Genomic DNA, 14,177 nt, shown 5'->3' with positions numbered 1-14,177 from the left:
TTTCTTTTCCATATGGATAGGTGGTATGCTTGTATGTATGTATGTGTATGTATGTATACATACACATACATACGTATACATATGACAGAGAGGGGGGAGGAGGAAAAGAGAGGGGGAAAGGAGAGAGGGAAAGAAGAAGAGAAAGGGAAAGAGAGAAAAAGAAAAAGAAAGAGACAGACAGAGAGAGAAAGAAAGAGAGGGAGAAAGGGAGAGAGGAAAAGAGGAAGAGAGAGACAGAGAGAAAGAGAGAAAAAAAGGGAGAGGAGAAAGAGGAAGAGAGAGAGAGAAGGGATGAAGGGAGGGAGTGAGGCAGAGTGCCTATGATGTGAAGGGCACTATGCAACATACAGACTTTAGTAAAATATCAGAGGCTGCTAGGTGATTTGATAGCTAGAGGACTCGCTCCTAGATCAGGAAGTCCTGAGTTCAAATCTAACCTCAAACTTATTAACTATGTGACTTTGGGCAAGTCACTTAACCTATATCTGCCTATATCAATTTCCTCATCTGTAAAATGGGAATATGGAGCCAATCATAGTACCACCCCCCCAGGGTTATTTTGGGAATAAAATGAGATGTTTGTAAGGTGCTTTGCAAACCTTAAAGCATTATATAAATTCTATCTCTTCTATAAGAGGAAAACAATATGATAGAGTTCTTATTCTCTTATTTTTCTATTTTTATCCCCAAACTTTTTTTTAGAAGAATGCCTTGCACACAGTAAATGCTTAATAAATGCTTCTTTCCACATTGAAGAAGCTTATAAGCTAAAGGAGGAGATAAAACATACATAAATACTTTGAGAACATCTATCTATGAGCATATTAAAACAATTGTGGTCCTTGAATCCAAACTCATCTTTCCTGTGTCCTTTCTTCCACCTCATTAGCTCACAGGAAATCATACTATTTTAGATAAGCAAAGATTTTTTTTTAAAAGAATAGCTTTTTATTTTCAAAATATATGCAAGATAGTTTTCAACATTCACCCTTGCAAAATCTTCTGTTCCGGATTCTTCTGTTCTGGATTTTTCTCTCTCCTTCTCTCCCTCTCCTAGACAGCAAGTAATCCAATATATGTTAAACATATACAACCCCTCCATACATATTTCCATATTTAAAATATTTTTTAAAGACTGTACCTCCTTATTTTGCGCAGGCTGGAAGAGCTGGACCCACTCTTGGGTCCTCTCCTATTCTCCTTAGCATGGAAACGCTGACCTGCTATGTATCTGTCCTGAGTCAGCTTGCCTCTGCTGAGAATATGGCAACCCTACTCTCTTCAGGGCCCACTATGTTAATGCCCAACTCAGAGCTTTTCCTTATAGGCTTGGCCCACTGCAGCTCAGAGCTCCCGAACTCAAGACATCCATCAACTTCAGTGGAGAGAAAGGGACACCCCCCAAGGCATTCACCAGCCTCAGTAGCAGGAGGCACCCAGCAACAGAAAATTTTCATGCAAACAAAATCAGGTCAAAATAAATGTCAAGTCAGCCTTAAAAAGGGAAAGAAAGGGATAATCTATATGGGGAAGGACAAAGGGCAGTATCATCCAAAAGAGGTAGAATTTGGGGTAGGAGTAGGGACAGCAAGGGATTAATTCCTCTGATCTTTTGTAGCTTATCTGGGTCAGAAAAAAGGCTAGATTGATGATTAAACCTAGGGATGGCTGTCTCCATGCTTTCCTTCTGTTCCAAAACCCAGCTGCCACTACTGGCAAATTCTATGGGTGCTCCTTGAGGATGCCCCAGGAAATTTAGAAATTTTCAAGTGAGAATGAAAAAGGTTGGGCACACATGGACTTAGAACCTAAGAACAAAAGTACATAAACAACTGAAGAGAAAAAGATAGATCAGTTATGGTCCTGCAAATTTACAGTCCAACCAAGTGTCCTTTTCCATTGTATCATTAATTATTCCTCTGCTTTGTGACTACTAAGAAAATTATTTTTTATATTGGACATAATAGCTGAATCTGGGCAGTTTAAAAATATAGGATTCCATAACACTAAGAGCCAATAAAAATACTTCTTTACATGTCAACTAGTTATTATGGAGTAGGGAGGAGCTAACATTAAATATTTAAATATTCAAATATTTCAAGCACCTACTGTATGTAGAGCTTAGTGTGGGTGCTGGAGAAGATAGAAATCTGAGATAAAAACTTGTTTCCCTGCCCTCATGGAGGATCTAATCTAGTAAGGAAGAGAAGGTACACACTTAGATAGAGGAGATAATGTAATATTACTCTCTATAAGTTCATTAGAGAGATTCAAAGCAAAAGTGCTAAAATAACAGCTCTTGTTATTTCTACAGCATTTCAAGATTTACAAAAGGCCTTCCTTACAACAGTTCCTGTGAAAACAATAGTGTTCACGTTATTAACCCATCTCCTTTGCCCACGTTTAAAGCTGGCACTTCCCATGGTAAACTTAATGGATTGTTATGAAATGTAAGCATAAGCCCCATCCAAGCCTTTATTCTTCTCCTCTTGCAGGGAGTATGACTTCCCACACTCTTAATAACTCTAAGGGAAGTCACAGTGAGGAGCTAAAGACTGTTCCTTCAAGCTCCAGCCAGCTCCATTTCTCCAAAGGGCATATTCCATTATTGGGCTGGTGTAAAGTGGTGGTTCTCAAGCTTTTGTTCTCAGTATTCCTTCATACCATTAAAAATCATTGAGGATCTGTCCAAAAAGTTTTTAATGTAGGTTACATTTATAGATATTTACCATATTAGAAATAAAAACTAAATATATATATATATATATATATATATAATATGAATTTGCAGACTCTCTGAAAGCAGAGATGCCCAGGATTCTCTGGACCACATTTTGAGAACTACTGATGTAGAGGAAGACTTGAGGTCCTCAGAACTCTCAAAAACACCTGAAGAAATTGACACACTTATACAAATTCACCAGGTCCCTTTCTTTTGCAAAATACACTATGATTCTTTTTTATTATTATTATTATAACTTTTTATTGACAGAACCCATGCCAGGGTAATTTTTTACAACATTATCCCTTGCACTCACTTCTGTTCCGACTTTTCCCCTCCCTCCCTCCACCCCCTCCCCCAGATGGCAAGCAGTCCTATACATGTTAAATATGTCACAGTATATCCTAGATACAATATATGATACACTATGATTCTTATGATTTTCAGCAGACTTGGGGGACCACTTTGTGAAGCTTTAAAGGAGACTAGTAGGGAACACACTGCAATTTTACTCATTCTAGACAAAAAGGACAAGGGGAAAAATGGGCTTTTAATTAGTTGGGATCTCATAGTCCAACATCTTAAATAATAATAGAGGAAGCAGTTAAGTGATGCCATGGAAAAAACACCATCCCTGGGGTCAGGAGGTTCTGAGTTCAAATCTAGCCTCAGACACTTGAAGTCACTTAACCCCAATTGCCTTACCCCCCCCCCCAAATAAAGACAATAGAATAAGTGGTTTTTAATGTTGTTTTAAATGAATGCTTGGACATCACCAAAGCAGTCCCTGAAAATCTCAGAGGGGCAGGGTTTATGAAAGGAAATACAGGCCAGTTCTAAGTTCAACTAATGGTATATGGAAGCAGAATGAGAGCTCCAAGGGCCACACAAATGGTGCATTTTCAGGTGCATTTAATGTCCATATTAGCAAGATCCACTAATTCTACACCATCTGTCAGTTGTTCATTTCAGTCTGGTCTGCAGGGGGAAAGTGTGAAAATGTTGCTTTTTCTGTCCTATTAGATATAAATCCTACCCAAGAAGCCCTTTCATTGCTTGGATTCTGCAATTTGTTCATTTCATCATTGGCAAAGGGCAATGACCTCTGCAGAATTTTTATTTGGGTAGCCCCAAAACTTCTCCATAGATCAGTGTTTCAGCTTCCCTCCTTTAGCTTATGCGAGTAAAGATATACGATTCAGGAAGAATCTAAAGCAAAATCGGACTAGTTGAATGGATGGCTCTTGAGGATGAACACAAAGACTGGCAAGAGGAAATAAATAGTTAATGGTTTAAAATAAGAACTTCCCTGTGATTAATTCCCTGTGAAATAAGAATCCCCCTGATTATATTTTAGGTAGGAAGAAACCTCTGAGACCAATTAGCTCAACACTTTCATTTTATAGAGTCTTTAAGGGGTTAAGAAACTTTCTCAAGTCCCCCATGGTTATCAGGGACAAAAGCGGGATTCAAATCCAGATTGATTCTCTGATTCCAAACTGTTTTTTTCATTGTATCATTAATTATTCCTATGCTTTGTGACTGTTAAGAAAACTATTTTTTGATATTGGACATAATATCTGAGTCTGTGCAATTAAAAAATATAGGATTCCATAACTTCAAGAGCCAATAAAAATACCTCTTTACATGTCAACTAGTTATTATGGAGTTACATGGAATGGGGAGAACAGAAACCTCAATTCTTAAAAACAAAACAAGACTCAGACCAAAAAAAAATTCCCATAGTCAACAGTGTTCAATTGTGGAGGAGCTAACATTAAAAGGATTGAAGGTGGATAGTAATATCTGCCTTGCTTTAAAATATAAAGTATATTGATGATAACACATCTTTACTTAGAAATGTTTTAAAAAGTCTTCTCAATCTGGTTTAAGATCAAGATAGTTGATTTAAAATATAAAGTACAATTGTGATAACACATCTTTACTTAGAAATGTTTTTAAAAGTCTTCTCAATCTGGTTTGAGATTAAGATAGTTGCTAAGGAATTATGTTCATGACCCAACTCATTAGGAAAGCCTAGGGTATATATAAAAAGCATAACTAAAGTTAAAGAGGCACTAGGACATCATCCATGGAGAATTGACATAGAGGAGTCAGGAAGACACTATTTAAATCTTTCCTGTGTAATGATGAACAAAACCCCAAACAATTCTCTTAGACCATAAATAACAGATGAATATGAGTTATCAATTTACTGGTGGAGGGATTTTTTAGATCAGTGAAATAGGAGGTGTGGACCAAAAAAAAAAAAAACTAATCACAAAAAAAAGTCATTCTGTATTTTCAATTGGGCATTTTAAGAGAGATTTCTGTGTTCTTTAAGATTATGCTTGAACAAGCTTCTATAGAACCTACTGAACTTGAAAGGCTTTAAATCTGTTCTTGGTAGGGGACTCTGTACTTCCAAAGAACCAACCTAACTAAGTACAAAGACAGTGATCATCAGCAGGTTGACCATGATCACAAAAAGGATTTTAAAAAATGAAAAAATTTAAAATGAATTTGCCCCCTCCAGACTTGCTAATTGTATGGGATGGTGGAAGGGGAAGTCAATCTACTTTTTAAAATATTAAGTAATACAAATACATGTATATAGAATATAGTTCAAAATCTAATTATAATCTATAGTTCAGCAATTTGACTCTCATAAGCAATCATCTCCACTTCTCAAAACTTTAGTCCCAGTTTATTGAAATTTGCAGATTTTTAGCTAGTCAAAGAACATTATTCTAACATGATTATGTTTCTAAAATACTAAAATGATAAAAATTGCCAAAATGAGAATGAATATGGATTTGGAAATCTATTCCTCTTTTGGTTTTAGACCTACATTATCCATCATACAAATGATATTTCTTTTTCTTCAAAACTTCCCTTAAGCTTTCTTAGTAGAGGAGGGGGGAGGTGGCAGTGGGAGGGAGAGTCGAAGGGCTTTTTCCAGAGCTCACTTAGATGATTGAATTTGCATTTTGCATGTGGACCGACAGATCCAGGAATAAACGAGGCCTCACAAATGGCATCATCACGGCATTTCATTGAGTTTCTCATAAAGCTTTTTCCATAAAGCCTCCACTTCCATAGTCATGGGACTGCTCTTTTTCTAGTTTGCTAGGAGCAGACCCGTTTTCTTCGGCAAAGACCAGCTTCTTGTTGTGTGATTATTTGTTTCTTTGTCTTGTTTTGTTTTTATTAATGTCTGCTTTCTCGCAGAGTTCATTAGGATGCATTGCACTTCCAACCCGGATTGGTGGATGCCGTCAGAGGAGCAAATAAATAAAGTATTCAGTGATGCGGTTGGCCATGCCCGACAAGGACGAGCTGTGGGGACTTTCCTACATAATGGCAGCTCGTATTATGAAGGGATTGAGCATCAGCTTTCACAGGATGAAGTCCTCAATAAAGGTTCCCAGGATGCAGCTGGAGATTGATGGAAATCAGAAGAAATCTATTCCACAGTAGCAGCCAGCCAACTAAAGAATACTGATTGTGAGATGAACTGTTAATATCAATTAGGAGTCCAAAGCATTTCATATTCAGTCATACTTTTGACACCCTACCTTTTCACCCTCTTATCCTAGTGCACAAGTCCCAGATAGAAATCCATTTCGGGGTCAGCTTGGGAAGATGTTATGCTTACCACAGACTTTTTAGAGTCATTAATGGAAAACTGCAATTGGTTTCGAATGCTTTATATCTAGACTGTCAGGTGGGGAATATAAGTGGACCTGCAAAAAATCTTTATGATGAAATCATTAAACGCTGCCATTAAAGTTGGCTATTGATCTCAAAGTAAATGTTGCTCAGTATTCTTTCCATAGGAGAGGGTGGAGATTTTCATAGTTGTTTTAAGGTAAGTGATAACTGAAGGAACAGGAGATATATAAATTAATGCATTGCTTTAATGTCAATAAATCCCTTTTTTTCCCTTATAGATTATTGAACTCCTAATCTATCACAACTCAGACAAGGCATACATGGCTTTAGTAGGCTATTCCTATACTAGCAAAGTGCAATATTTTTTTAAAAGAACATCAATTCTAAAATACAGAGAACGTAGAATCGGCTATATAGGCATGGGTTATTTGCAGTCAGTTCACACTCAGTCATTCTTACTGATACTCCATCATGTTGACATAGAAGGTACTATGTCATCTCTGGAGTTTATAAAAACTGTAATACATTTCATCCACTCAGCAGAGAATCATTCAAAAGCCATCTTTCAAATGTCTGAAATTACAGATTCATAGAACCACCATTTCAGACACCTTAAACAAAGCTATATATATATATATACATGGTCCCGAAATAATTGGCTTAAAATGGAAATTCCAATCAGTTGCTCAGTCTGCAACTCTGCCAAAAATTGGCTTGGCTCATTCTTCTCACTGAATCGAACAGATGTTCTGACGTCATAATAGACACAGTTTCAATGCCATCGGATTTATTATGCAACAGGATTTTCAGCAATTCTCCATGAACTTTGTTTATTTTTTGCCATGAACTGGATTCTCAGTTCTTGTATATCTGTGTAAAATTTTAAAACTTCTATTTTCTCCCCCATTTGTTCCATCAGCATTGACCAAAACATGGCATTTGAGAGCAACAGGCGATGGCCATGTCAATGGCATCCTCTCCCTCCATCCACATTTCTTCTCTAGAGCTACATGTGTGAAACTAAAAATATCCTTAAAATCTATCATTATAAAAAGTGTTCTATAGATGCTAAAATAATTATTCCTGAGGGCTCCAGGATCAGATGTCAAGTGACACTTGTTTTTTGAAACTGTGCCAAATGATTGCATTTTTATGGCAAGAGTGGTAAAATGGTAGCTTTTGTTGAATATTAAAGCCATTCACAGGAGTGGCTACATGAAAATGATGCTGAGTGTATTTAATATGGATGTGTCATGCACACAGTGGGTACTCAACAAGTATTTGTCCATGTGAATGAAAATGTATGTGTATTTATAAAATATTACCTTTGTTGGGTTTTTTGTCTAAGTAACAAATTACCTCTTTTTATTCACTTATTCATTTGTTTATTCACTCATCAAATACTTATTGAGTCCCTGCTGTGTGAAAGACAAGGAAATATTTCAACAGTTCCTTGTTTCTTTTGCTGATTTACAGTCTTAGTTCCTAATTCCAAATTTTAAAATTTATTTTATTGTTATTGCTATAGATTGTTGTTGCCTGACCTGTTAAAGGGTATTTGCCTATAGGTACCTAGGTAGACAGTTAGTGAAGATGCCCACGTCAGCATCCATATTCAAAGTCCAAGAAGGAAAGATTGATATTGAAGGACATTAGGGAATTGTCTTAGAGACCTTTCGGAAGAGACAAACCTGTCATGGGGGGATGACTTTGGGTCAGATAGGAGATCAAACTGAAAGCAAAGAGATGTGTTAGCATGCTAAGAAAGACTGATATCTCATTATTGGCAGCCTTAGCTTCTTAGGATACATATTGGGTTTTTATGACCTTTCGAGCTCAGTGGTAATACAAAGCTAATCAGCATGGAAAAGTAAAGCATTTCACAAGAGAGGGAGAGAAAAAAAGTGATCATCCAAGAGAGAAAGGGGGAATATCTGGGACACAATTGACAGAATTTCTTATTGGAATAAGAAGACATTCCATATTCAAGGGCAGGGAACAAGGCTAAGTGACCAAAAAGAAAGGACTTTTACACAAAACTGCAGAATCTCTTATCCAAGTAACACAAGTAGTTGTCTTTATCATGGTTTGTTCCTGTTTTATTTCTCCTTCTGCAGAAGTTGGGTACTTTCTAGTACTAGACCACTAGGTGATTAAAAGACTAGTTCATCAAGATATTGCAAATGATTGTGGTTGCTGTTTTTTCCTTCACAAAGGCTTACTCAGAGATCAGTACCATCATTATTCAAGGATAAAACATTGGCCAGGAAAGGAAACACCACAATTGTCTCATCTTTCTCTTATATCTGAGTAAGTTCTGTTTCTTTAGACTTAGGCGAGTCAGGTATTCCCCTTCTCTGTCATTCCCAAAACAAATCTGTTTTTTCTGAAGGAATGACATTTGCAACCAGGAAATCTCTACATCTCTTTTTTCTAAGCAAAGTGAAAGGATGCACTAAATGACTCCCCGGACTTCATCTGGAAGGCCTTAGGCCTTCTAGTATTGGACAAAGGCAGCTTATTTTAGGGTACCCTCTGATCTTCTCTGCCAGAACCTTGTAACCAAGTATAAATTAAGATGGATCAGGGCAATGTTATCTATGTGACAATATGACTGAAAAGATTTATGGTGAATCGTCCATAACCGTTACCCCAGCTTGGATAGTCAGCTGTTGAGGCTTTGATTATAGACATCACACCTACTTTAATGAAAAAGAATCACCATTTCTCAACTACTCCATTTAAAGTTGCTGCATCTGCCTCTTGTTTCCTGACATTTCGTGTTTGCTCCGGAATGGACTTTCAGGAACTTTTTATCCAGTCCACTCAAAAATGAGATCCAAAAAGATGCAGTATGTCCATTGTATCCTATTGGTTTTTTACTACTTCAGCGAGTCCCTGAAGTGCTTCTTCTGCTCATCTGCCCTTGGCTGCCCCATAACATCTGCTTAGACATCTGTCTCATATGGAAAAGCTTGGTGACATTAAGTATCCCTTCCAATGATGCTCTGTTACCATAGCTGTAAATAACATTAACTGGTTAAGAAGTCAAAAGTATCCCTACAGCTGATATAAATATCACAACCACATGAAAGGTCAGCATATTGCTGCCCTAGGGACCTCTAACTTGGCCTGGAGTTTGTGTGGATCATCTGCTCATCTTCCTCTCTTCCAAAAATACAATACTGCTTTGATTCGGTTATCTTCATCATCGTTTGGCAGTTTTAGCATTACACCAGCTTTTGGGCCCCTTCACCACATTACTTTGAAACTCTGAGGATCCATAATTTCATTATTGTGAATATTCCTTCTACCAAAGGAGAATTCATCCCCTCTTGGATGATTTTTGTTTATTTGTTCACATAGTTCCTTCATACTGTCTCCACCCACTATACCGAAGACCTTTCTCTGGTTCTTTTTATGTATGTAGGATGAAGGAGTAACAAAATCATCTTCGTTCCATCTGTTGTCTTTTTCTTGTCTATATTACCAATCCACTTCCTTTTCTGGGCAAATGCATCCTTGATGATGGTGAAAGTGCTTTCTAGACCTTAAAGCATCATTTATACCATTTCCTTCCCACAAGTCATGTTGGCAACATGCTGCTTCCTGCTTACCCATATCATGTGTCTTTTTAACTGTCTTTTAGACTACTTATAACAGGGAATCTTCTAAGATCTTGGTATCCCGTGCATGATTCACAGCCATCTTGCATCACCAGGAGAATCCTAGTGTCAAAGAGATGGTCTTTTGCAGGAGCAAGTCTCCCTAGGTCTCAGGTGATCTTCCGCTGCCAAGGTGGCATTAAATATCCAAAACTGAGCTATACTCTGACCTGATCAGACCTGCTGAGATAACGTGGTCAGTTCTTGACCTCATATTTCAGGAGGCTCTTCAGAAAGCTAAGGAAAATCCAAATCAACAATCAGATGTTGAAGGAAACGAATGCAAGAAAATAGCCAGAAAGGTCTTCCCTTATTTGGAAAGTTATAATGAATGCAGAATTCAGGTCTCATTGTGCCCTATGGATTTTCCTGTGTACATTGTGTCTCAAAGGGAAAGCCTACATTTCACTTTGAGGGATAAAGCCATACTACCCTGAATTTGGTCGGGCAGAATTTTGGCCAGGATCTTGTTAAGAGAGAAGTAAGATATCACAGAAATATCAAAAAAAAATTAAAACTGAAAGAGGTTTCAGGGAGAAATCAGTCTAACTATCTTATTTTGCAAAGGATGAACCCAAAGCCTAGAGATTTACCCAGTCAAATAGCAAGTTAGTGATAGAACCAAGACTCCTGAAGCTCAGGGTCCAAGAGCTTTCCATGACAGCGCACTACCTCCCCAATAACTATGACGGTTAGTTTTCTGGCCTTTTGAGGGCGATAGGTTCAAAATCCTGTGGATATGACTCTCAGCATTTCCTCTATGTAGAAATATGCCCATGCAGATATCTAAACAACTCTTTTCTCTCTATTTAAAAGTCCCAGGAGATGTGCTACTAGACCCTAGAACTTATCATCATGTTCCTCCCATAATAGTAACTTCCTCCAGACATGTAACGAAGTCTCTATAGTCAAGTTTTATATGGTTCTCTATGTTTTAGAAAAAAAAGTAACAAGGGTGACCTGAACCAGATTAAAATGTGAGAAATATTTAACAAAAGAAATAAAAATACAATAGAACATAATGGTAAAATGTTGTTTTCTATGGATCCTATGATCCAGGGACATATGAGGGACTGGCAGTCTATTACTTGAGCCTAGATATCTGAGGTATTATAATCAAATCAAATTTGATATTGTTAATGGTGCCTTTGATGTTGATGGTTGTCTATTGAATGTGTCCAGGTAGGCCAGTTTATTTAAGAAATAAACAAATAGACAAAGATAAGTTGATCTCTCCAAAACATGGACATTGTTGACTATGTTCATAGTCCTTTCTCTTGCTAATAGAGGGAGAAATGTCTTTTTTTTTAGAATATGCAAGTGACTAGAAATACCATTTTTAAAGTTTATATCTAAAAAATGCTATTTCTAGTTACTTACATATTCTAAAAAAATGGCATTCAACAGGGGCATCATACAGTCCAATAAACTGAACAGATGAGCAATATACGATACAACTAGGCTTTGACTTTTGAGTGATGAATACCATGAAGTAATCACAGGAATTCAAATTAGGATTTTTTGACATTAAAATGACATCATTTAAAATAAGGCAATTGGTTCTAGGTCAGTGGAAATCTGCAGGGCAAATTTGAATACCACGACAACTTCATGGGATTCCTTATTCCCATTAATCAGCCCTAGATGTATAAATAGCTGCCGGCTCACTGTAGCAGACAGTGTCTGGTGACTTTTTTCAGACAAGTCCACGTTCCCTTCTTGCATTTAGATTCTCATGCAGTAAATGCTTTAGAACCTAATCTAAACATCATCAACTACCTCTTTGGGTTTGTTTTAATTTTGAGGGGAAAGACTCAAAATTCCTCACTTCATGTCATTTAGTGAAAGAAAAATCCCATTCTTCCTTCACAGTACAGACCTTCTGTGGTAGATTTTGGTGGCACATAAATTCAAATTTATAGAAATATAATAGAAAATGACTTTGCACATATGATGCGAGTCTTCTGGTGTGTATTTAATGTGGTTACATTTGCCAAAACTGCTTGGTGAAATGTCTTCTAATAGAACGCTTGAGTCAGAACTCTACTGTTAATGTGTCTAAACAGCAGTATGTATCATTGATGATGTATTTTTGTAAACATTGTGATGGTTTCTTTCAGATGTATGAGTATGAGAGTAAAATAATCATTTCATTTGGAGTAATGTCAAAAAAAATCACACAGTTGATCATAGACCTCTACAAAGTTATGGGTTAACAATTGGGAAATGTACCTTTGCTGGATTTGGTTGGTAGCAAGCGTGATTGGCGCTCTCTCTCTCTCTCTCTCTCTCTCTCTCTCTCTCTCTCTCTCTCTCTCTCTGTCTCTCTCTCTCTCTCTCTCTCTCTCTCTCTCTCTCTCACACACACACACACACACACACACACACACTAGACACAAAACCCCTGGACAAGTGAGTTTTAGTCTCTAAAGCATCACATTTGGGGATCTATATGAAGTTAATCATAATTGTGATCTCTCCTTTATTTCCCTCATGATCTTTCATGGATAGCTGGTAAAAAGGGCTAAGTCTCAAATGGCACAGAACCTCTGGGTTGTACTGAATATATGCTATGGTCCATTTCAGAACTCTGCCTATTTGTAGATAAGTATATAGATCTCTAAATGAACAAATCAATCAGTCCTGACCAATTTTGAAAGACCATTTGGGCTCATTCTGAACTCTCAGGCCCAGTAACTCTAAACTGGGTAAGCCCAGAAAACAAGTCCTTTTCCCAAGTGGGGTAGTAGTTCATTCGCCTTCCATAGTTTTCCTTATCATTGACACAATATTCTCAAAGCTCACCTGTCTCCTCAATATCTGGTATTGGGGCGAACGTTTCGTTCACTGTGCTGAGCTCATCAAGGACAACTTAATGCTTGCATTTTCCTAAGATTTCTTTTGATTCTGAGGTTAAAAACATGCACAACAAATTCAGTTCTCACCGCTCGGACACCTACTCTGGAAACTGGCAAGTCTCTACACATAGATTATAATCTATAAATCCAGATCAAAAATCCCATCAAATTTAGAAAATATTTCAAGGAAATAAGTGGTTAAAAAAAGATAGCGGACATTCTCATGCTCACTTTCTACACAGTTCAGTTAACACAGGTTCCCAGTTACAGCAAACCCAAGGAAGGGATGATTTGAAGCTCAAAAAAAGCAAATTCTTTTAGAAAGATTAACTAGCATTGACAGGGATCGAAAATAAGCTGCATCATCCCTCTCCCTTTCTATATTTTGTGATTATTTTGACCTTAGAATTGACCAGAGTCAGATTCAGAAGGGAAAGCTTTTTCATTGCTTGACGTCACTGTGAGAACTACCCAGGAGACTTTGTAGAGGATCAATGCTGATCTCTGATTCTTTCCTATCGATCCTTCGGTTTTGTTGTCACTTCGGCTTTGTTTAAATTTTGTGGGAAGAAGGTAAGACCCACAGGTGACCTAGAAGAGCCCGTGTTGGGGGCTTAGGCTTTTCCAGAAATCCGAAGAAAGCCCCTAACTCATCAGTCCCACCAAACCCTACACAATTTAAACACTGCCTCAGTCTACCTTCCCTCTCTGCAATTCCATGTAGCACTGGTGCCAACATGCCTTTACTCAATTTTTTTATGACAAATACTTGTGGAGAAACTGTGATAAAACCATTGATCCTAATATTTTTATTGTTAACAGTGTAGGTATTTCTCTATGACTAATTTCTATTTGATTGTACTGTGTAGTGTAAATGCCCATTAGGGACAGGTAAATACCAGGTACCGTACAACTGCAAGTGCATAGTGTAATATAGATTAGAAAGGGGTTTTTTTGTGAGCAATTTCTATAGAAAGTAAAAGTTGTTTTCTATGTGTTAGCACATTTCTTTCAGTAATTTCAAAATGTTATAACGCTTTTTTAAACCTCCAATATTTTTAATTACAAAAGACATTTGTTACTAGAGTTTGCTATTTCGGGTGTTTCTCTCTAATTTGAATATTGATTTGATTACCTCACAAACCTCTAGAATGCCATGTGTTCTGTTGGGAAAAAAAAATGCACAATAAATGTCAAGACTGTGGTTAATGTTTTAGCTTTTCTTTAACAAGTTCACAAAATTCTCCAAATGAGATC

The 14,177-nt window shown here is 37.3% G+C and overlaps 1 protein-coding gene across 2 annotated transcripts in view; it reads left to right on the top strand.

Moving 5' to 3' along the window:
- The window catches only part of BEND4 (BEN domain containing 4), a 50,155-nt gene extending 37,812 nt beyond the window's left edge, over positions 1 to 12,343 (top strand). Inside the window, exon 5 of one of the 2 annotated variants that reach the window (XM_031941519.1) lies at positions 5,954 to 12,343. In XM_031941519.1, the coding sequence (XP_031797379.1) occupies positions 5,954 to 6,171 (218 nt within the window). In that variant the 3' untranslated portion in view covers positions 6,172 to 12,343. The remainder of the gene's footprint in view (positions 1 to 5,953) is intronic. The other variant, XM_031941520.1, reaches the window with a different exon arrangement.
- The last annotated feature ends 1,834 nt before the right edge of the window (positions 12,344 to 14,177 follow it).

This window comes from Sarcophilus harrisii, chromosome 6 (assembly GCF_902635505.1).
Source record: "Sarcophilus harrisii chromosome 6, mSarHar1.11, whole genome shotgun sequence".
In the NCBI taxonomy this organism is placed as follows: domain Eukaryota; kingdom Metazoa; phylum Chordata; class Mammalia; order Dasyuromorphia; family Dasyuridae; genus Sarcophilus; species Sarcophilus harrisii.
This window is presented reverse-complemented; position numbering and strand designations above follow the sequence as displayed.